This window comes from Carex rostrata, chromosome 15 (genome assembly GCF_964058835.1).
Source record: "Carex rostrata chromosome 15, lpCarRost1.2, whole genome shotgun sequence".
NCBI lineage: Eukaryota > Viridiplantae > Streptophyta > Magnoliopsida > Poales > Cyperaceae > Carex > Carex rostrata.
The window spans coordinates 2,361,100-2,384,339 of record NC_135932.1 but is presented as its reverse complement, the minus strand read 5'-3'; the positions used below and the strand labels follow the sequence as shown (position 1 = coordinate 2,384,339).

Genomic DNA, 23,240 nt, shown 5'->3' with positions numbered 1-23,240 from the left:
TAGATCAAGTGATTTTCTAAATATCTAAAAAAATAGTAAAAAATGTAAAATTTGGTCTCCAAACACATATTAATATGGAGAACAAGATGAACGGTTCGGATCGATTGTTAGGATTTGAAAACTCGAATTAGAGCCGTAGCATGGTAACAACCCGTGATATGCATACTCACTCTTCTTTTTTTGTCGTAGTTCATAATCAAATATTAGTTTAGGCGTTCATATTCTCAATTTTTTGAACTAAAACTTCAAAACAGTTATGTTCAGTGGTCAAAAACAATCATTTTATATGTCCAAATAATATTATTCAGCCAGCACCATTCATATACGGAGTGATTGACTTGCGTAGATTCTTTTTTTTTTTTTCTGATATTTTTTTTCTGTAGTTTTCGTTTTGGTCGTTTAATTAATTAATACATGGTAAGTAATTATATATATCTCAATTATTTGGCATACCACTATTTTATTTTTTATTCGAAATAGTGTAGTTGTTTAAAAATAAGATATAGATATTAAAAAAAAAAATAGGATCAACTAAATTTTGAAAATAAAAATAAAGTCAATTGACTTCATTCTTATAATGATTGGATATTATTTGACATCCAGAGAAACTTGTTAGAAGTAAAAAAAATTATCCTAAAAGTCTCCATTTAAGGTATACATATTTTCACAATCAATATAATGTGCATTATTCGAAATATATGAGGGCTCAAATGCAAATACGATATTAATATTGATGAAAATTAGAGGGCTTTTCTGCAAACGTCTCATAATAAAATTCCAACCCTTACAAAAAGAAAATGACTAGCAGCTTCTAGGTTTTCTTCGTCTCCAATCTCCAATTCTTTCGCGAGTCTCGGTCCACCTCTAACAATCGCGCAAGGTTCCGTCTCTCTACCCTTCTCGCTCAATTACCAGATCTCGATTCAATAGGTTGTCGATTTGTCTCTCTCTTTGAAGTTTCTCCGATCTTGTGATCTGATTCTTTTTTGTTTCAATTTTTAGGAAGGAAGCATTAGCAGGTTTTCTCAGCTTATTCTCTATGTAAGTGTTCAACAAATATTTGATTATATCATTTATTTAATCCGGTCTAAGCATTTGTTATTTGTAGCTCGCTTTAGATCTCGAGCATCTTACTCTGTAGTTAACCACTAAATTTGATCTTTTCTATCCATTAGTTTACGTAATTCTTGAAATTCGATTCTTATTAAGGCTTATTTTAGGTAGAAAAGAAAACCATAGACAAATTACGCATAGTCATTAAGTGATGTTGTTAATCCTAAAGGTGTTTTTTTTTGTTTTTGTTCACATAGTGTACAAACTTGGTTCAGCTAATGCAAGTGGTATTAACTACCTTTTTAAAAAAAATAGAACTGTTAAGCTTTTGATTATTTGAAAACCTGACAGGGTAGAAACAACATCTTTAAATTGTCTTGTCATTTGTGGATAATTCTTATGTTGAATTCATAATGGAAAAATCAATGCAGTGGTCTAATTAGGTCTCTAAAGTAGTACTGCTGATTCTTTTTTTTCAAAATGAAGTAATCCATTTTTAGGTTCTTTTTAAGCACACAATTATTTCCTTAATAACCAAGAGGGTGTAAAGATGATGTTGATACTTGAACTGGTTGGTATAAATCAGATAGGGATCGTAGGCTCTTTGCTAGTTTAACATTTTGCATACGTAACTTCTAAATTTAGAATTACTACGTTAACTCAATCAGCTGGGGAAACACAATTATGTGTTGATATGGTTATTATTTGAGTATTATTGTAATTGTTTGGATTCTTTGGGAGCATTCTTCTGTACCCCTGCAAAACACCAAGCCACCAAGTAAATCACTGCACAGTAAAGAAATGTCACGGACACCCTTCCCTTTCTAGAATACCATATGTTTCCATATTTTACCGCCTTCTAGTTATCTCTATGCAAATTATTAAGAAAGAGGGATAGTTTGGTAGTTTCAATGAAATTGGTAAGGACGTGTATGAGTGATATTTTGTACGTTGAGGAGCATCTGAACATATGAAAAATTCAAGATTTGTACAGCTATGCTTAATGAATCGAGGAAACACTTTTTTTTGTAGTGAATACTGAAATTGTTCGAAATCCTTGAAACATCAATTAAATGAGTAGATTCAGTTTCAGGGGTCATCCCTGAGAAATTTTAACATATTTGGTCTTGTATAAATATCTCGAGGTGAGGTGTTATGCTTCTGTGGTAATTTTTAGATAAGAATTGAAGATTTGGTTACTTGATTTCTTCTTTGTATTATCCTTCAATTTAATAAAATGTAATTTGATGAACTAATTCAGGTCTGACGAGGAAGTAACTAACCAGAAGGAGTATTTCGAGGAACGATGCAAGCCCAAATGTGTTAAACCCCTTTATGCATATCGGGTACTTAACTAATTAATAAAATAGGTTTTACTTGAGCAAATTACACCCAAAATTTTTGCCATCTGCATGCAACTTGCAATATTTCTTCATCTCTTATCAGTTTGTTGATTCTTAAATTGTTTGAAATACTTGCAAGTGACACCCAACTTTTAAGGTATGTATTGTAGAAAGGTGAGAATTCTTGCAACTACACTTTTGCCCTAAATTCAAATTAATCTAAAATCAAACAAAAGGGATGATCGGCAATTCTTATGTTGTCCTTCCCCAAAATCCCTTTACAGATGTACAGTCAGTGATTCAATGCAGATTTGAGTCTACCTTCCAATCTCTCTGTCCACTGTATCATAAATTTAGGAACATTTATCTCATATACAAAAATTGGAATTTACATCTTAAGGTTTGTGTAAGCTGTTGCCTTACAAAAAGTCATCATGTAATCTGTGCGAGTTACTTTCTTTCGGATGATTCATGATCAGATCATCTGAAGTTCACTACCCATAGGCCATAGATGATGTATATGGTAGGTTCAAATATACATGGACTGCTTTTAAATGACTGGGTGAAATGAACTTGAAAAATTTGGGCTGATTTTCTCAATGTTTCGTTCACTGTTGTTCTAATTGTTGGGTGCTCTTTTGCAAATAACTGAAAATTTATGGGGATTTGGTTAATATATGATAAATGTTGGATGTAATTTGCATAATTTTTTTTGCTTAATTTTTTTAGTGCTTTAGATCTCGTTTAGTCAGTTGAAAATATACCTTGTTGTTTGGTTCAATTCGATGTAGGAATGCGTGAAGAGAATTGAAGATGATGACACTGGTCACAAGCACTGTACTGGTCAGTACTTCGATTACTGGAAATGCGTTGACAAATGCGTAAGTACTCTCTCTCTCTCTCTCTGTTTTGAAGTTAAAAGGTCTTATAGTTGTTTGACTGTTGTGTTTTCAGGTGGCAGAGAAACTGTTTACCACACTGAAGTAGCAGAAATGTGCTACTTTTGGGGAGGCATTATTTGAATATTTTTCTCATTGTTTCTAATAAATTTCCAAAGGATCATTTTTCTGATATGTGATTGTGAGAACTGAGAGCATCTTTTGTATGCAATTTTCATAAACTAGCGCCAGACGGCACCTGACTTATGTTTTGTTTTAGAACTGTTACTTTCTGCAAAAAGGGGGTAATTTTAAATTTTAATGGAATTCTTTGCATTTATTTAAAAGCATGGCCAATGAGCTCAGCCCAATCTTTGCAAGTAACCTCAAAATTAGTCCAAATCAAGTGTCGTTGTTGACATTGGATTTATACAAACACAGTCGTATTTTTTTTTTTTTTTAGTTTTGAAAGAAGTGGCAGAAGCCTGATTTTCATATAACAGAAAACCTTACAATATTCTACTAGTACTAACTGGCTGGTACCTGGTACGACAACATAAAAGCCACACATAAAAGTAAGTACATACGACATCATATATGAAGCTTAATACATCATAACAATAACAAAGACAAGTTCAACAACTAAAATATGCATAACAGTTCCTATCAAAAGTAATAATACCCTACATAGTACAATATGCAAAAAGGACCTTGGAAAACTAAGAATTGGCAGAAGATTAAGAGTGGTGGTGTCTGTGAAAACTATAGTGGAACTTATTAGGTCCTTCAAATAAAAAAGTAAGATGAGGTTAAGCTAAGAAATAAAATTACTTTTTTTATTCTTAGTCCAAAAATTAGTTACAACAATAATTTTGGCCCTTAAAACCTGTACATCCTAAATCTGCTCATCTTTAATATTTTATTTCTATCAAGCCATAAAATTTATAAAATAGCACCACGAATGATCTCCACTAAATTGACATCTTTTAGAAGGATGCAATAATTTAATTCCCAAAAGTCAACTACGGTATTGCACTCAAATACAGACCTATTATAATTAATTAGCAACACACATAGAGTCGTTTAAAGTGGGATTTTATGATAATAATGCAACATGTCTCATGTGCTTTTGTGTTTATCTTGGCCTTTTATATCAGTTAAAGTGAATTTAGTTGGATGGGTTATCCTCATGTGCAAAGCTGTGTTAGCTTTTTCACTTTTATCGCCGAATGATTCAACGTGGTTTATTTTAAATGCCAAGCATGAAATGGTACGGTAACAATTCAGAGGATAAAAGGGTGAGGGGAGGAATGATTGGGATACCATATTGATTTATGAAATCTAGTTGTGGCCAAGTTTAGCTTGACACAGTGCTTATTCTTAGTCATGCGCCATTTGGTCGACAGTTTATCATGTAGCAAGTGTAGTTTCCGTGTAGTGCTACTTTCCACTCGATGGTTAAGTTGCATTTGATTTTATCATTTGCTTTGTAGCTAATAATGCAATGGATAGCTCCTTCCCGTCCAAGGTATATTCTATCGCTGCATCACATTATGAGACAGAAAATAATCATATAAATGATATGATCTTGTTTATGTTTATTTAACCGTTCATCTCCGTCGCTCTTTTTGCAAAAGAACAGTATTGTAATACGCGGGACCCACTGGGGACAACAAGAAAAAATTGGCAATATGGATCTGGCATTTTCATACAAATTTTGTATGCTTTTTTTTTTTTTTTAGTAAAGATGAGATCTACGTTTTTTCAACTTAAATATTCACTAGGAACTGTCAAAGAATTTCAAATTTTGCGATCTTTTTTTCTCTCATTTGTCTTATAGTTAAATTTCACTTTTTGTAGAATAACTAGAATAATCAAATTCTAGTTTGTCTTATTAGAATTGTTAATTTTTATTTTTTTTAGAAATAGTTAATTTTAATAAGACAAAATATTTGAATTTTTTATTTTAGCTATTCAAACCCAACTAAATATAAAACAAGTTATTCCGAATAGCATATTTTCACTTCATCCAAACACATCCCATAATTTTCTTTAAACATGATAAAAGAGCCAAAGCCTCGAATCACTTCGGTGCAAACATTTGCGTTTTAAATTTACGACATTTCATATGAAAACCAGTCTTAACCAACTGCGTTACATGTGCAAATTTAGTATAGACAACTGGTGTTGACTCAAGAATGTTAATTTGGGTGGTTATTAGCTCGTGAATTTGAGTATATTTTCCGAGGTAAATTAATTTGGGTAAATTTTGATAAGATATACATACCTGTAATCAAGTTTTTGTTTATTTTATTATAATACTATCCTTTTTATGCCAAAAGAACTGACAACTGACTTGATATTTTTCCTCTAACCTTCCTTAATTAATCCCTCCTTTTCATTTATTATTCTCTCACATCTCTTCCACGTGGGGGGAGGGGGGGAGTTCGTATCCTCTGCATGAACTCAAAAGGGAATCTTTTGAGTTAATTAATGAATCTTGACCATCCGATATGTTTTAAGATTCGTGCAAACTAAATCCGCACTAATATTAAAGGGACCTCTATATCATAAGCAGAAGCCGGATTGGCTCTGTTTAAAATCAGACGTTGAGATTCATAAATTCAAAAGATTCATTTTTGAGTTAATGCAGAGGATACGATTTTTTTTTTTTTTTTTGGGGGGGGGGGGGGGGGGGGGGGGAGCATATTTAGCACTTCAGTTTAATAAATTGTTATGTAACAGGAGAGCCTAAAATAAAACTTACAATAAATGAAGAATATATATATTAAAATTGAAAAATTCTTCTGGGTGCTTCTTTCGTTTAATAATAGAAAACTCTCAAATCATAGTTTTTTCATTTTAATAACTCTAACATTTTAGATTTTAACAGTTGAAGAGAGGAGATGAGATTAAAGGTAATGGGGAGGTATAGTGCATGATATATATACTAGTATCATACTCGTGCGTTGCAACGAGGACATATTATAAGAAACAAATATATCAATGAAAATAATAATTATTTAAAAATTAAAATACATGTTAATAGAAAATTTATATGATTATGTATTTTTAGTTAACTTTAATCGTGATCTCTGATAACAATTTGATGATGTGATGATTTTTTATTTTTTAAGTACCAATGATATCAAATAATAGTTCGATTCGAATCTAATATCACATATCATACAACAATTCAATATCAACATATAATATGATATCAAAAAACATAAATAAAAAGTGTTATCGTGTGTATGTATAGGATATACACACACACATATATTATATGAAAAATATATATTCACACACATGTTCCAATTTATATTCTTCTTTGTTTCCAATTTAGAACACACACACACACACATTGATATATTATATATCAAAAATATATTCTAAATTGCCTACACCAATATGTATAGAAACAAAGAAAGAGAAATAAGGAAAAAAAAATGATTTCCATTGTGATCCGTATAGAAACGAAGAAGTAAGGAAACAATAAATAAGAAAATAGAAGGTGGAGTCTTCTCAATTGAAGAAGAGAAATATGGAAACAAAAAAAATGAAGGAAACAGATAAATATATATATCGCTAAATTTCAGAATTTATTCAATTTTAATTGTAACGTATCGTGTGGCAACATATGTAGTGAATATGTTTTTAACTAAATTTAGACTTCTATACATAAAACAGATGTATTTAATCAAAAGAAGACAAATTATGTAATTGGAGAGCTGAGATCAAATCCAAAGTTTCATCTCTCAATCGTAACCGTTGGCGGATCGGACACCCAACGTGCTTAATAATAGAATAGAGATACGTAGAAAGCGGTACAGAAACCAGACAATTTGATTCCATGCATGGCACACAGTAACTTATTGGTTAAAAATAAATAATGGTGCAGTGCCTTGAGACAAAGAAAAGTAAACAAAATCAAAGTTTAATGGTGCATGAATTTAGACGGAATTTAACCCTGATTATAGAATATAAAAATGTGACTTTATTGTAAGTATCATTATTTCCCTTTATGATATATATGTTTTGATTGGCATTTGGCAACAAGATAACAATGAAACTATAAGATTAATCATATCATAAAATTAATTATACCATGATACTATGTCTCTTAGTGGGTTCAGCTTTGGAATCCAATCCAAGGATTAATTCCACTATTATAGTGCTTATATGTTGTGGTCGAACAACTACAATTTTACAATTGATTTGACCTTGGGTCCCACAAAGAACTCTAGTAACTCTGGACTCCATAACTAATTGAAGAGGTCCCACAGCATATGAACTTTTTGTTTTCCTTATTTCTGGACAAATTCTGTGTACAAGTACAACTGAGGATTAATTAATAAATTATACAAAAAGAAACTCATTGAGCTATATTATATAATGAAAGCAGCTAACAGTCCTCTAACTCCAGTCCCCCAAAAATCTCCGGAGATTTTTAACTAATTCTGTAAACATCAATACTAAATCCTGTAAACTAATTCAACAAATCCTGTAAACATAAAAATGCGTGAAAGTTGTTGAAAACGCGTGACAGCTGTTGGGGACCACCTTATGTGAACATACACATAATATCCTGTAAACATACACATATTATCCTGTAAACATACACATGTTATCCTATAAACATACACATATAATTATGTAAACATTACCTTTTATTTCTGTGAACATACACATAATATCCTGTAAACATACACATATTATCCTATAAACATACACATATAATTCTGTAAACATACATAGTGTACTTGAAATTATAGCAGTTGAAATTATGGCAGTTATGACAGTTAAAACGCGTCAGAACTAAGCTAAAAAAGGAAGGCTTTTATACACGGAGATTTTTGGAGGACTGTAGCCCGGGGGACATTACCTTTTCTCTTATATAATTGTGGCAATAATGTTATTCTTATAATTACCACCCTTTTTGTTTGTCGGAATGAATTAACACATTACATTGTTTTCATTTTTATTTTTTTTGGCTACACGCATGTGCAAACTTATCAGAAAAATAAATCACAACATCCATTGATAAAAAGAATGTAAAAAAAAATGGGATTCCTCCAAATTGGTTCCAGTGTTTTTTTTTTTTTTTTTTTTTTTACCCTTTACATCTTAGTGCATTTTTAACAGATGAAAACCTAAAAGAACTAGAAAAAGATGAAGGAAAAAAAATTCTATACACACATACAAGCCCAGTAGGTATATATTTACATGCACATTTTATGATTGCAAACCAACGAAATAGTAGTACCTATTTCACATTTACCAAGCACTATGAATTGTATCGAGTTGTCACACCTTCCGGTTCGAGTGGTACTAAGATATGCCGATTCGAACCTTCAGTTTGATTTGTCTCACCGCATCCTGAACTCTTTTGCTGTGCACCAAACATGCACCTCCTACAAGTGGGGCACGACGATCGTGCAATAAGCCATCGGTCTATGCACCGCACATGAAAACCATGATTACACTTGGGCAAAACCCTAACCCGCTCACCCGGTTCAAAATCACACAGGCAGATTGCACAAATAGGGTTCGCGGCATTTAAAGCCAAGCTGGAAGAGTATATTAGGATCGGCATGGTTTGTAGAGCTTTTCTTCTTAATCCTGATTGGGTCAGCCGGGTTACTGGGTTTGGTTCAGGTTCTGAATCTGACATCCTGCTCGAGCAACGTAGAGCGCACCGAACTATCGAATTGAGCCCTACCGCGCAAATTAGAGCGCACAAAAGGACGGCTAGGATCATGACCACATTTGCATCAAAACTGCTGCTTGTTTGCGCACTTGAGTCGGGTGTAAGTCGGTTAGAGGATGCCTGTACTTGGTTTTGCTCAGTTGGTGGTCTAAAGCTATACATGGGGCTGTGGAGAAGAATTCTTCTTGAGTGGAGGTTTGTAGTGTAAGTTTTGGTGGTGGTGGTTTGAGAAGTGGAAGGAATAGAAGACATGGTTTCTACTTGGTATATAGCAAGGATTGTTATTTGAGTGTGTTGTGTAGAATTATAGCTGGTTAACATCTTGAGGTGTATATATATATACACACACACAGACACACAGAGGGAGACTATAAAAGGGTGATTTTGTTATACAAACCCATGTTACACCCCTTTCATTAAACAAGCAAGTAGTGGATTTAAAATTGACTGCTTTGTCAGTTGTCACAAATATTCTAGTCATGAAATTCATTGACATATATTCTTCACTAAAGTAGAAGATGCGAGACATACTATCACTTGAAAACTTTTGGCTCTGTAACCATTATTTTAAGAAGTTGGAGATTAGGTTATCAAACTGTTTAATATTTATAATAATTTATTTATTTGGATTACGAATTTGTGATCTCTCAATCTCAAATAGAGAATTTGAAATTTGTCTTTTTCCATTATATCAAATTCTTTATTGTTGCACTTGTTATGCATACATATATACATATACATATATATATATATATATAGAGGAGGGTTCAAATGCCTCCATTTTTTAAAACTTTAATAATTCAAAATTTAAAACTTAAAAATCAAAATAAAACCGTTGGATATGATCTACATCATTTTATCTATGCACATGTAAAAAAATATGACATTTCAATTTTATTTTGATTGTCATCAAGAGCTTGTAAAAAATGCACTAATTTGGATGATTTCTAGACGTTGATTTTTGAACTTATTGATTCACATAAAAACAAAATTGAAATGTGATAATTTTTTATGAGCGCATAGAGAAAATAACATAGATCACATCTAATGGTTTTATTTTGACTTTTAAGTTTTAAATCTTGAGTTATTAAAGTTTTTAAAAATAGAGGCATGATGGAGGCACAAAAAATGGAGGCATTTGAACCCTCCTCATATATATATATATAGAGAGAGAGAGAGAGAGATGGGCTATGGTGCATTGCAATGCATAGGCCATGGTGTGCATTGGACCATAAATCACCGATTCAAAGTCCAAATGACCGATCCAAACCGTTCATCTTGTTCTCCATATTAATATGTGCTTGGAGACCAAATTTTACATTTTTTGAAATTTTTTTACTATTTATTAAGCCACTTTGAAAATCGCTGATCCAACGGTGGCTTCTGATTTTACTGTTCCAAACAGTCACCGTTGGATCAGCGATTTTCAAAGTGGCTTAATAAATAGTAAAAAAATTCTAAAAAATATAAAATTTGGTCTCCAAGCACATATTAATATGGAGAACAAGATGAACGGTTTGGATCGGTCATTTGGACTTTGAATCGGTGATTTATGGTCCAATGCACACCATGGCCTATGCATTGCAATGCACCATAGCCCATCTCTATTTATATATATATATATATATATATATATATATATATATATATATATATATATATATAGAGAGAGAGAGAGAGAGAGAGAGAGAGATGGGTGATTTTTTTTTTAAATAGAATTGCATTGAAATAATTTAATAGAACAAGCCCAGACTGTTGGAATTTTCGAAAACTAGCCTCCACCGATCCCTAGGATCGGTGGAGCAAAAAAAACACATCCTACACCGATCCCTAGGATCAGTGCAGCCCATTTATCACTCCACCATTCCCTTGCCGCAGAATGTCACAGAATGTCACAGAAAATCAGAAAATCAAAACAAAATAGCCCTCCACCGATCCTGTGGATCGGTGTAGGTTTTTTTTTTTTTTTTTTTTTAAACAGAAATTTCTAATTTTTTTATTAAAATATTAGAAATGTTGAATATATTTCTTTGAAAATAGATGAAATACAATATAATTTGATTTATTAGAAAGACTGCAACAAATAACCCGGATCAATATTTTTCAGGGCGGATTTTTCGCGGCTGTAAGAAAAATTAATATATTTCTTTATGTGTTATTGGAAAAAAAATAAAAATGCTTAGATTCTGAGTTATTGATCCCGGTTCAAAAGTCACTTCTATGTAATCCAGAAAATATTGTGATCTTTCTAGGACATTTAATTTATAAAAAGTTGTATCTATTTTTGAAGAAAAACAAAAACTTTAATTTATTTAATGATTATTTTTCAAAAAGAATTCTCAAAATAGAAACAATTTTTTATTAATTAAATGTACTAGATGGATCACAATATTTTCTAGATTACCTAGAAGTGACTTTTGAACCGGGATCAATAACTCAGAATCTAAGCATTTTTATTTTTTTCCAATAACACATAAAGAAATATATTAATTTTTCTTACATCCGCGAAAAATCCGGCCTGAAAAATATTGATCCAGGTTATTTGTTGCAGTCTTTCTAATAAATCAAATTATATTGTATTTCATCTATTTTCAAAGAAATATATTCAACATTTCTAATATTTTAATAATAAAAAAAAATTAGAAATTTCTGTTTAAAAAAAAAAAAAAAAAAAAACCTACACCGATCCATAGGATCGGTGGAGGGCTATTTTGTTTTGATTTTCTGATTTTCTGTGACATTCTGCGGCAAGGGAATGGTGGAGTGATAAATGGGCTGCACTGATCCTAGGGATCGGTGTAGGATGTGTTTTTTTTGCTCCACCGATCCTAGGGATCGGTGGAGGCTAGTTTTCGAAAATTCCAACAGACTGGGCTTGTTCTATTAAATTATTTCAATGCAATTCTATTTTAAAAAAAAAATCGAGATGGGCTATGGTGCATTGCAATGCATGGAGGGGTTTGTGCATTGGACCATAAATCTAAAATTCAAAATCCAAATTGCCGATCCAAACCGTTCATCTTGTTCTCCATATTAATATGTGCTTGGAGACCAAATTTTACATTTTTCTGAATTTTTTTTACTATTTATTAAGTATTTTACAAAATTGTTGATCCAATGGTGGCTTAACAAAACAGTAAAATCAGCAGCCACCGTTGGATCAACAATTTTGTAAAATACTTAATAAATAGTAAAAAAATTCAGAAAAATGTAAAATTTGGTCTCCAAGCACATATTAATATGGAGAACAAGATGAACGGTTTGGATCGGAAATTTGGATTTTGAATTTTAGATTTATGGTCCAATGCACAAACCCCTCCATGAGAGAGAGAGAGAGAGAGACTACCATACTTTGCAAATTGAAGTGGACGTTTCAATTTGCGTTCATATCTCTAGTTTCAAAGTTCAAATAGTCAATCTGAACTTCTCAACATGTTCTTCATATTGAAATGTACTTGAAGACCAAATTTTATATTTTTTGAAATTTTTTACTATTTTTTTAGAATTTTTCAAAATTAGTGTTTTTATGATTTTTTTATTTAATGAAATACATTGATTTTGAAAAATTCTAAGAAAATAATAAAAAAATTTCAAAAAATGTAAAATTTGGTCTCCAAGCACATTTCAATATTATGAAGAAAATATTGAGAAGTTTGAATTGACTATTTGAACTTTGAAACTAGAGATATGAGCGCAAATTAAAACGCCAACTTTAATTTGCAAAGTTATCACAACCATTTTCTACATTTTCAAAGTCCAAATCGTCGATCCAAACTATTCAACATGATCTCCACAATAAAATGTGATTGCAGATCAAATTTTATATATTTTTGAATTTTTTTACTATTTATTAAGTATTTTACCAAAACTAGTCAAATTCAGACCATTGAATTTTGCACCCATCTTAATATATAGTAAAAAAATTCCAAAAAATGTAAAATTTGGTCTCCAAGCACATTTTAATATATATTAAACATCTAATGGTTTGGATCAGCTATTTGAATTTCGAAACTAGAGATATGAGCGCGAATTAAAACAACCCATTTAATTCGCGAAGTAGCGTAGCCTTACTCTACATATATATATAGAAATCCCATAGATATTTCGGGCTTCCAAAAAAACCTATTTGGTACACGATTTTTATATAAAATTATCAAATTCATGTACAATGTGCAGTGTACAATGACCCTTTCTGTACTAGTGGTATATTCCGCCGTAGACGTTTGTATATTTTAACTTATGATATTATTGACATTGATGCTAGTATCTATTTAATCAATATGTGGTGATGTGGATAAATACGTATTAGATATCCACATCATGTACGTACATTACATGTATGATTGCATTTATGTTATTTGCAATTAATGCTAATAGAGCAGCTGGATGGATCGATGAACATTTATTTGATGAATTATGAACTTAGGACTGATTTGGTATATATTAAAATTTTCAAGGAGCAAAATAAAAATAGTGATACTGTAAGGACCATTTATGTAATTTCCTGTCGCATTATTAACAAGTAATTAATTTTACATTGGCATGTATATATGTGAAAACTATAATTCTGTCGAAGTTGATAGATAAATTAATAGTTTTAGGTTGGCATATGTTAAGTAATTTTTAAAGTTGATACATAAGTACTTATACATTAATTAACACAAGAATTTTTTTTAATATTATACACAAGCCACACACAAAAAATAACATTAATTATTGTCATAAAAACCTCAATTATTTTTCCTTGCTTTACGTCAAGTGTATTTCACTTTCTTAACAAACATGTGTAACTTGGTATATCCACATAGGCGAAATATTTAAATCAGTTGAGTACGTAATTTTTGTAATTTCTTTCTGGATTGAAAAAACTGATAATTCTGACCGTTTTTGTTTTTTTGAATTTTTTATTTAACTAAGGTGTGTGTTAGCCGAAATTTTTAAATATACCATACTTTCAAAAAAAATAAACCAAACAACCACAAATTCTGAAAATTTCGATTTTTGACATGGCCGCATCCCCTAGGTGCGGCCACCTCTTTTCGGGCCGCATCTAGGGGATGCGGCCACCCCTTTTTTTTCCATTTAAATTGAACTGCACGAAGAAGAGAAAAAAGCAAAAAAAAAAAAAAAAAGGTGGCCGCATTTTGGGAATGCGGCCATGTCAAAATTCAAAATTTTGAGAGAAAGTGGTAGTTTGGTTTATTTTTTTTTGTATAATGGTATATTTAAAAATTTCGGGTGTGTTAGTTGAGCTTAGGCATTGAAAGTGCAAGTTGGAGCTACGAAAGATTTTGTGAAAAGATAGCTAGAGAGAGACAACCAGTAGGAGCCCATTGCAGAGATAACAAAAAGGGGGCATCACTTATTGTTGTATGTTAGTTGCAAATGCAAATAAATCATCTTTATGCAAATTGGCCCAATTGGGTCAGAGGGATTGCAACATTGAATTTCCTTTCTTGACTGATTGAAAAATATAAATTATGCATGTGCATCTCTCTCCATTGTTAAAAGGTCAAAGGCATCATATTCAGCTCAACCACATATAATATTTTTCTTCTATTTTTTGTTAAAATGACAAGGTAATTAAATCAAGTCCTACCATTGTCACTTAGAGAAAATTTCATCACTAACAAAGGAAAAAAATTGCAATTTCAGAATGCTCAACCTCAGAAATCCGTCTCCTATTCTCTGCTGTATTAGGCGGAGTACAATGAGCTTGGAGATTCGTGCTATGGTATAATGACCGGTTCCGATCTAACTTGGCGATGTCAGGTAGCCAAGGGGTCAACTGGGTATGAATTCCATCCTCAGCATGGCTTCCCTGTTATTTATATGTCAATTGGTTCTTAAAAGAAAACAAGAAACAGAGATTTGGTAATTTCAGTACTGTTGGTGAAAACAAAATTCTTTCTAAATTTCTCCAAACTTGTGCACCTCTTGGCTCCAATTGTCAAGCAATAGTTTTTTATCATTCTATAAAATTTTGCCAATTAGAACATTATTGTTCGAATCACTCCTAAAATACAAAGTTGAATAATATAGAATGCACATAATTAGAAGGTAGTTAGGAGATGAGAGTTTGGAAGTATAATATTCTATTAAAAAAAGTTTGATGAAATAAATTAAACTAATCACTCAATCAGATAGACAAATCTTTTGTAGGTTCAAATGACACGAGTCTGAATTTGTTCCAAGTGCTCAAATCAGTAAGCCACTTGGAGGGGACCATGCTATCATTTGATTAATAAGGAAGGTACAATAAGAAATATTAAAAGCACTAATTTGAGGTCGTAAATTCGAATTTGAAATGCGAATCCGTTGGCAATTTATTAATTAGAATATACATGAGGTGTGCTTTTAATTGCACTATAATACATAAAAACTATTAGTTCATATTGGTAATTGGTTGAATTACATATGAATTCCAATTAAGAATTTTAATTAGCAGAAGTAACTTTCGAATTTCAAATAGTTCGATGGAATTGCTTAATTAAAAATAAATAAATAAATCATGAAATCATTGTAATCCGTAATTAAAAATAAGTAAGCCTGTACACTCTGTACTATCAGATTTCCTTCCAATAGTAATTAAATATACCTAAAAAACTTGCATAAACATATAATCTAAAATCATGTCTTATAAATATACTTAAGAAAATGATGCCAGATCTCATATTAAAATTCCTTTTCATATCTTATGCAGTCTTCTATGTTATTTCTTAGTTTCAACTAATGGATGAACACTCATCTAATTAAAATGCAATCTTTTAACATTATTTCTTCCTGACAGTTGCCATGCAGATTTATTTTTTGAGAAAAAAAATAAGAGTGAAGTCACCAACTATCTAATATTCATAATAAATGCCTCACGTTTTAAATTTTGAACCTGTGATCTCCTATAAAAAGAATATTATATGTTGGCACTAAATCAAATACTAGTTATCAGATAATTATAATTATTAATCATTAGTCATGTTCTGCAATTTTTTGAGGACTGATGATAACTATTCTATACTACCAAATTCTTTTACCACACACATGGTTAATTAAATACAATAATACACTTTAATATAGGATAAATAATTTTTCGGATAGAAGGTACACCTACATGTGCATATATAAACCCAAAATTTTTATTTTTAGCATTAAAAAAAACAAATCACTCTGATTTTGAGGTAATTCGAAAAATACTCGGGTCACATAGGTGTTTTGCGACCCCAGTCTAGAGGTCCGCAAAATAGTTCCGCGACCCCAATTTTTTTTACAAAGCATTTATTAACTAAAAAACAAAAAAAACTTTGATTTATGTGCCAGCAAGGTTTTAGAATTTGACGTTTGGCGGCCAAACAGTTTAGAATTTGGTTTATAATTTTTCTGTAAAAAAAAAAAAGTTCGGGCCACAGAACTATTTTGCGGATTTCACGCTGGGACCGCCGGGGCATTTGGCAGATCCTAGTTTTTGAGACCGCTAAGTGCCCCTGCGATCTGAATATTTGTCGAATTATGATCAAACGGGAATGTTTTGTCGAATTATTTTTTCTGACATGTTTAGCAGTTGTTTCAAAGTTCCAACTTTTGTTGACAACATACACTTTTAAGGTAAGAATACACATTATTTTCAACTAATTAAATTGCACACCCAATAGTTTTGGAAGAACTAACATGGTTTTATATTTTTGAAAAGATAGTGGAACATGTTTTGACAAGACACATGGACTAATTTTGAGATTGGGCTAAAGTGGAGAATCGGAGATTGGTGGAGAGATAAGAAATAATTATTATCATCATTTTTATTAATCATTAGTCATGTTTGATAATAGAATAAGAAATAAAATAATGAGATAATTTTTTTTTGTGCCAGTGGTGATAAGAATTATCTTATATTAAAAAAAATTCCAAAAAAGAACACTAAATTGACCCCCAAACTTTGATTTGTACTAAATTGGTTGTTGAACTTCTGTTAATTAGTCCTACTATTATTTTTTTTAAGGACTAATCTTGTTACTTTGAGAGAAGTTCAACAATAAATTTGGTTCAAAAGTTGAGTGTTGATTTAGTATAAATAAAAGTTATATCAACTACTTAGTGTTATTTTGAAGTTTTGAGGACCCGCTAGTGTTTTTTTCAAGAACCTGTTAGTTTTTTTAAAGAAAAAAATTCATGGACCAAAATATTTATTTATTTTATTTTATTTATATAGTGTATTTACAAAAACATAGTAACTGGAATACTTATCTCTGGTATTTTAATTTTATTTCACTTACAGATACATCTCCAGAGAGTAAACTAGAAGTAAAAGATTGTGGATTAAATATGATAATCCAAAGAATAAATATTCTAAGCGCACTGAGTTTGATATCCATTATTAGTATATATCATCCCAAGCCGCCAACTCAGAGTCTCTTTCACTTGTGGCCCCCAGCCACTTTCAACGCAGCAAACCGTGCCACGTGGCAGTCCTATAGAAAAATAACATCTGTCTATGTGTCATCCTATAATTGGTTAACTAAACCAACAACCAGTAATGTGGACTAAATTTTTTTCTCAATGAAAACAATTTTGGAGATTTTTCTATTTTTTTTTTTACCTTGTTTGTGGTAAATTGTTTGCACTAAAATTAGATCAAAATCTTGAATTGTTTAGATGGCTTACAATTAGATCAAGATGCTTACAGGAGCGAAGGGTATTTAATTAGCATAAGTCTAAATTCAGCATGATGTTCAGTCGGAGTTGTTTAATTTGCGTAGGGATTTAGCGGTTTATAATTTTAATTGCGCACAAATTGTAACGCAAATTGAACGGTTTAAACAGGGCATTATACCAAATTTGAAATAATACCCATAAAAAACACCTATTCTCAACACCTACGTCATCCAGAAGTATCGATCCCCTCCGTTTCAAATTTCGCGCTCATAGACATAACAATGAAGGTTTTGTCTCATGTAATATAAGATTTCATGTCTATAACCTAAACCCCATACAAAATGATCCAAGTTTTATATCCCTTGGCAAAAACATTATTTATCCTGTTGAGAACCATGAACTTGATGCTGTGGCACAAGTTATCTTTTCTTTTCGGAGAAACACATGTTTAATTTTCAAGAGACACATGTCCATTTAATGAAAAAAAGGAGGTCCGTATAATTCCACCGCTCTCCACTGCTTATCTTCGTTGGTCTACCATGTCATTTTGGCTTCTATTAAGGTGCAGGTATCAGAATTCATTTTGGAGACATTAAATCGACGCACTAAAAATTTAAATAATAAGGACATCGAAACACTAAAAATTGAGACATCAGAAGATTAAATATAAGGACATCAAAATATTAATAATTAAGAATTTTTGTTTAATTATTTACAAGATTTTGATTTCAGATTTTAGATTTCAAACCTGTCACTTTTACACGAATAACATTATCTTTGCTACTAAATCAAAAGAAGTCTGTGTCTCCTCAAATACATGAGATGCAATTTTTTTAAAAAAAAAACACATACGGTACATATAATTTAAGCTAGGACAATCATGTCACATTTTACATGAATAACATCATCTTTGCCACTAGATAAAAGAAAGAATGTGTCCCTCAGATTATCTGAGGTGCAATTTAAAAAAACGGAGGACATATTAATTTGAGCTAGGTCAAACTCAATCTAGTATCTATTGAAACTGTAAGGAGTCTGTTTTGAAATTCGTGTCAAGTTAAAAAAACGATCCCAATTTATTACTTGACGAATTCGATCAAAAGCCGGTCAACTGAGGCATTGAATCTTGGCTATAATTTCCTTGGGTAGAATGTGTAATTTCACCTAATTAACAGCACCATGCAGCTCTGGCTCGTTTTTATTCGAAAACACAAAGCAATAGCACTAATGTATCATGGAATTTAAGTTTTTTAAGATTCATGAACCTCCTTTATTTTTGAAGAAAGGGTACATATATAGAAATAGACTACACCTTTGAATAAAGTACATGGTGCTGCTAATCATCGTCTCTAAATTTGTCCTTTCTAGTTCGGAATATATATATACTTGTTCGGAAGAGGGCTGTCGACGAACGAGCTGAGTTAAATTGTAGCCGAATCAATTAGGAACCGAGCTAAGATAGTTCGTTAATAGTTTGTTTGTACTGTGAGTCAGATATAAATTAAAGATTTTTGTTAATTTGATGATGTGAGTTGCTTATAGATCACAAGCCGAAAAAACATTATCTTCTTATAATAATTTTATCCCCCTTATGATTTTGTGTATATAATTTAATTTGAGAAAATTCATTAACTAAATAATTAAAATGATATTATTTATAGAGAAAAGGTAACGTCCCCGGGCTACAGTCCCCCAAAAATTTCCGTGTATAAAAGTTTTTTCCTTTTTAGCTTAGTTCTGACGCGCTTTCAACTGCCACAACTGTCATAATTTCAACTGCCATAATTTCAAATACAATATGTATGTTTACATGATAATATATGTATGTTTATAGGATAATATGTGTATGTTTACATAATAATATGTGTATGTTCACAGAATACTATGTGTATATTCACAGAAGGTGGTCCCCAACAGCTGTCATGTATTTTCAACAGCTGTCACGCGTTTTTATGTTGACAGGATTTGTTGAATTAGTTTAGAGGATTTAGTATTGATGTTTACAGAATTAGTTGAAAATATCCGGAGATTTTTGGAAGACTGAAGTTGGAGGACTGTTAGCTGCTTTCTTATTTATATATTTTCTAATTGGTGTACAACAGCCTTTTACAATTTATTACATAAATCATCAAAGTGACAATTTTCTTAATTGTTTTCAAATGTTAGTGGCATACCAAGTCCTGTCAGCATAATATCTAAAAATGATACTATATTTATGTTGATGCAAAAATTTTGAGCCAATTAAATATAACCCACTTTTATAACACAAGCATGTAAAAAAAAAAAAAAGTATAAACTATTTTTACATACAAATAAAAACTTTGATAGAGTTGAATTGTAAATTCCATTTTTAGACAAGGAAATAATGTTACATACATACATGATAAAAATAACAGCTTTCGAGAATATATGTAGCATATTTTTTTCTTGCAATAAAAATAAGAATTAATATTTTTTTTGTAATATACAAAAGTTAATCACTTGCTCATAATTTTTTTTTTTTACAAAAGCATTCAGCAATCTTTTGTTACAGTGTATTTGGTCTTGAGTTATTTCGGAGTCCAATTAAAAAAGAGGAGGGATCGGATGACACTTTTTTTTTATGACATCGGATAACACCGTGTATTTTCAAAGTCCAAACGGTCGATCCAAACCGTTCAACTTGATAGATATGTTAAAATGTGCTTGTAGATCAAATTTTATATTTTTCTGAATTTTTTTACTATTTATTAAGATGGGTACAAAAATTCAACGGTCTGAATATAGCGATTTTGTTAAATACTTAATAAATAGTAAAAAAATTCCAAAAAAATATAAAATTTGATCTGCAAGCACATTTTAACATATACATCAAGTTGAACGGTTTGGATCGACCGTTTGGACTTTAAAAACTTTGAAAATGCACGATGTTATTCGATGTCACCAAAAAAGAGTGTCATCCGATCCCTCCTCATTAAAAAAATATTAAATAAAAGACTATTGGGTTAATTTGACAAAAGTAATGGGTCCCACTCTTATAAGCTTCTTCCTCTCTTCGTCCTTTTTCTTTCACTGATTCAATCTATTTTCTCAAGCCGATTTCACTACAAATTTGAAATCTGTTTTGAAGCGGATTTTTTCTCAAATAGTTCAGCAATTTTTTGCATATAACCGGCCAGTTAAACCGATTTTTACGCATAAACTATTCTTTAAACAAACCAAATTGAACATGTTTTCGGTTCTTATTTTTTTCCTGTCCGTCCGGACAATTCGGTCCGGTTCTAATAAAACTAAGTGAGTTGATTACGAGATTTCTCCGAACTAATCTTGCACGCATCACGAACTACGAATTTTCTTGCCGGTTCTAGTTCGGAATATTTTCGTCTCATTACCGTCCACCAATCAGAATATATCATTATTTAACTTTTCGTTTTAAATATTAAGTTTGTGCATATTTAAATTTGCACATAGCTTATATTTATTATATTTACTAGAATAAAATGGACACGTGATACATTTGAACTGATGATTGATGAATGACCGGAAATAGGGCTGCTAATGAGTCGAGCCGGCTCGTGAATCCATGAGTTGAGCGACTTAATATTTCATAACGAATCGGATTCGAAATTGAAAAAAACCTAAACTCAGCTCGGCTCAATTTTAAAAGAAAAAAATCGACTGGACTCGGCTCATATAAATACTTGGCTCAGCTCGCGAATTCGCAAGCCGGCTCATATTTTTATTTATTTTCCTATATGAATTAATGCAATTCGTCCAACAATATTTATAAGATCCCCGATATTTGCTCGCGAGCCGGCTCGTATTCATGAGAACCCTTCTTTATGAACCCGGCTCACCACTTCAAAACACCGTACCGCCTCCATATAGATCAGATCCCCGACATTTGCCTAGTGGCACCTCAAACACGTGGTGAACCATATAGAGTGTAAACATGTATTTTATTGAGACAGTCAATTTTTATTTATTATAGTCGGATTATAGCATTTTTAACTGTAACTAAAAGAGTTGAAGATAAAAATCACTGAATACGGAATTTTTTTGGCCGATTTAAGTAGAACTATTGTAGAAGTATAAATAGATCGGATCGATCGGGTTGCATTTTAAGTCATTAATTTTGAGTTATTATAATCGAATTATGGTACTTTTAGTTTGTGGCTGGTCAAGTAAGATAAAAAATCTAAAATCTAAATCTAATCTTACCACTTAAATTCTCATTCCATAAATTTTCAGATCAGGTCGGTTGGATTGGTCGAATTAATCAGATTAGACCTATACCCCTATATCAAGATAAACTTGGACCATTCAGTTTAGATCGGACGGTCAAGTCAATCTTAATAGTATAATTGTTCCTGGTCGTGACATCTCTCAATCAGATATAAATAGTTCAACTCAGGGATGTTACTAATTTGCTAATGACCAGATAGATATGCTGATAATGAATTGTATTAGTTCATATTGGAAAATAAGTAAAAATATGAGCCGGAAGTAAAACGAGTGTCTCACGTCTATATCTTTAATTTCAAAGTTCAAAACGTCGATCCGAACCGTTCAAGTTAATCTCCATATTAAATTGTACTTGGAAACCAAATTTTACAGTTTTTAGAAATTTTTTACTATATTTTTAGAATTTTTTGAAAATCATTGTTTTTTAGAAAATTCTGGACCTTCAAAAACAGCGATTTTCAAGAATTCTAAAAAAAATAGTAAAAAATTTCCAAAAAATGTAAAATTTGGTCTCTAAGCACAATTTAATATGGATATCAACTTGAACGATTTGGATCGAGGTTTTGAACTTTAAAATCGCAAAATATGAGTGTGAAGTAAAATACTCATTTTATTTCGCGAAGCACCGTAGCCCAACTCGTTACATTATTATAATTATCATAAACATAAAAGATATAATCTCAATTTCATCTTTCATCTTGGAAGGAAGTCTCTTTTGACAGCAGGGGACGGATCTAAAAGTTAATTATGTGTGACTAATTAAGTCATTCCAAAGAATTAAAAATTAAAGCTTTATTTTTTTGCTCTCGACTTTCTGCTGCTCCTGATAATCATGTGCTCCAGACAGTAGTAATGGGAGGACCCGGAGGGGAAAGTAAGGTAAAAAAGTGAAAGTTATGTAGAATAAGTTAGGAAGGAACAGGAGAGAGTGATTTCTTCACTCTAACCAGTAAAAAGTTGTCACCTCAAAATCAGAATGTAGCCGATAATAAAAAAAGTTCACCAACAAATATATCAAAGTTACCCTTTTCGCGCCTTTTGCTCTTTTGATTATTCTACGCAAAGAACTGATGATAATTGACTTATTGTCGTTGTCGTATGCTACATTGAATTACACCTTGTTGGGATTTAATTAAGCTTTCTAAATTCCACTTGCATAGTATAAGAGTACAGATCCAGAACCAATTCGTATCAGCCATGCTGGTACTTATTATGTACTCCAATCCACGTGGCATCTATCCTTTAGAAATTGGAGACAGGTAAATGGTATGATTAAAATTTTAAAATGTTTATCACCTGAATGTTTTACCTTTATTAAATTGACGGATGGGTTGATCTCAATAAAACCCTGAAGAGACGGAAAAAAAAAACTTCGACTTTTTTTTTCTC

The 23,240-nt window shown here is 31.5% G+C and overlaps 1 protein-coding gene and 1 pseudogene across 3 annotated transcripts; one reads left to right on the top strand and one right to left on the bottom strand.

Annotated features, from left to right (window-relative positions):
* Positions 1-766: 766 nt before the first annotated feature.
* LOC144566286 (cytochrome b-c1 complex subunit 6-2, mitochondrial-like) lies at positions 767-3,601 on the top strand. 2 transcript variants are annotated; one of them, XM_078316278.1, is made up of 5 exons: positions 767-880; positions 1,003-1,041; positions 2,315-2,399; positions 3,188-3,277; positions 3,351-3,601. In XM_078316278.1, coding segments are annotated over exons 2-5 (210 nt in total). In that variant the 5' UTR covers positions 767-880; positions 1,003-1,039; the 3' UTR covers positions 3,384-3,601. The 2 variants fall into 2 exon arrangements, with proteins under 2 accessions (XP_078172404.1, XP_078172405.1); XM_078316279.1 differs by having other exon boundaries at positions 812-930.
* A 4,729-nt stretch (positions 3,602-8,330) lies between these two features.
* LOC144566396 (RING-H2 finger protein ATL74 pseudogene) lies at positions 8,331-9,294 on the bottom strand (annotated as a pseudogene). Its single transcript, XR_013515182.1, has one exon. The product of XR_013515182.1 is annotated as an RING-H2 finger protein ATL74 pseudogene (transcript).
* Positions 9,295-23,240: the final 13,946 nt, after the last annotated feature.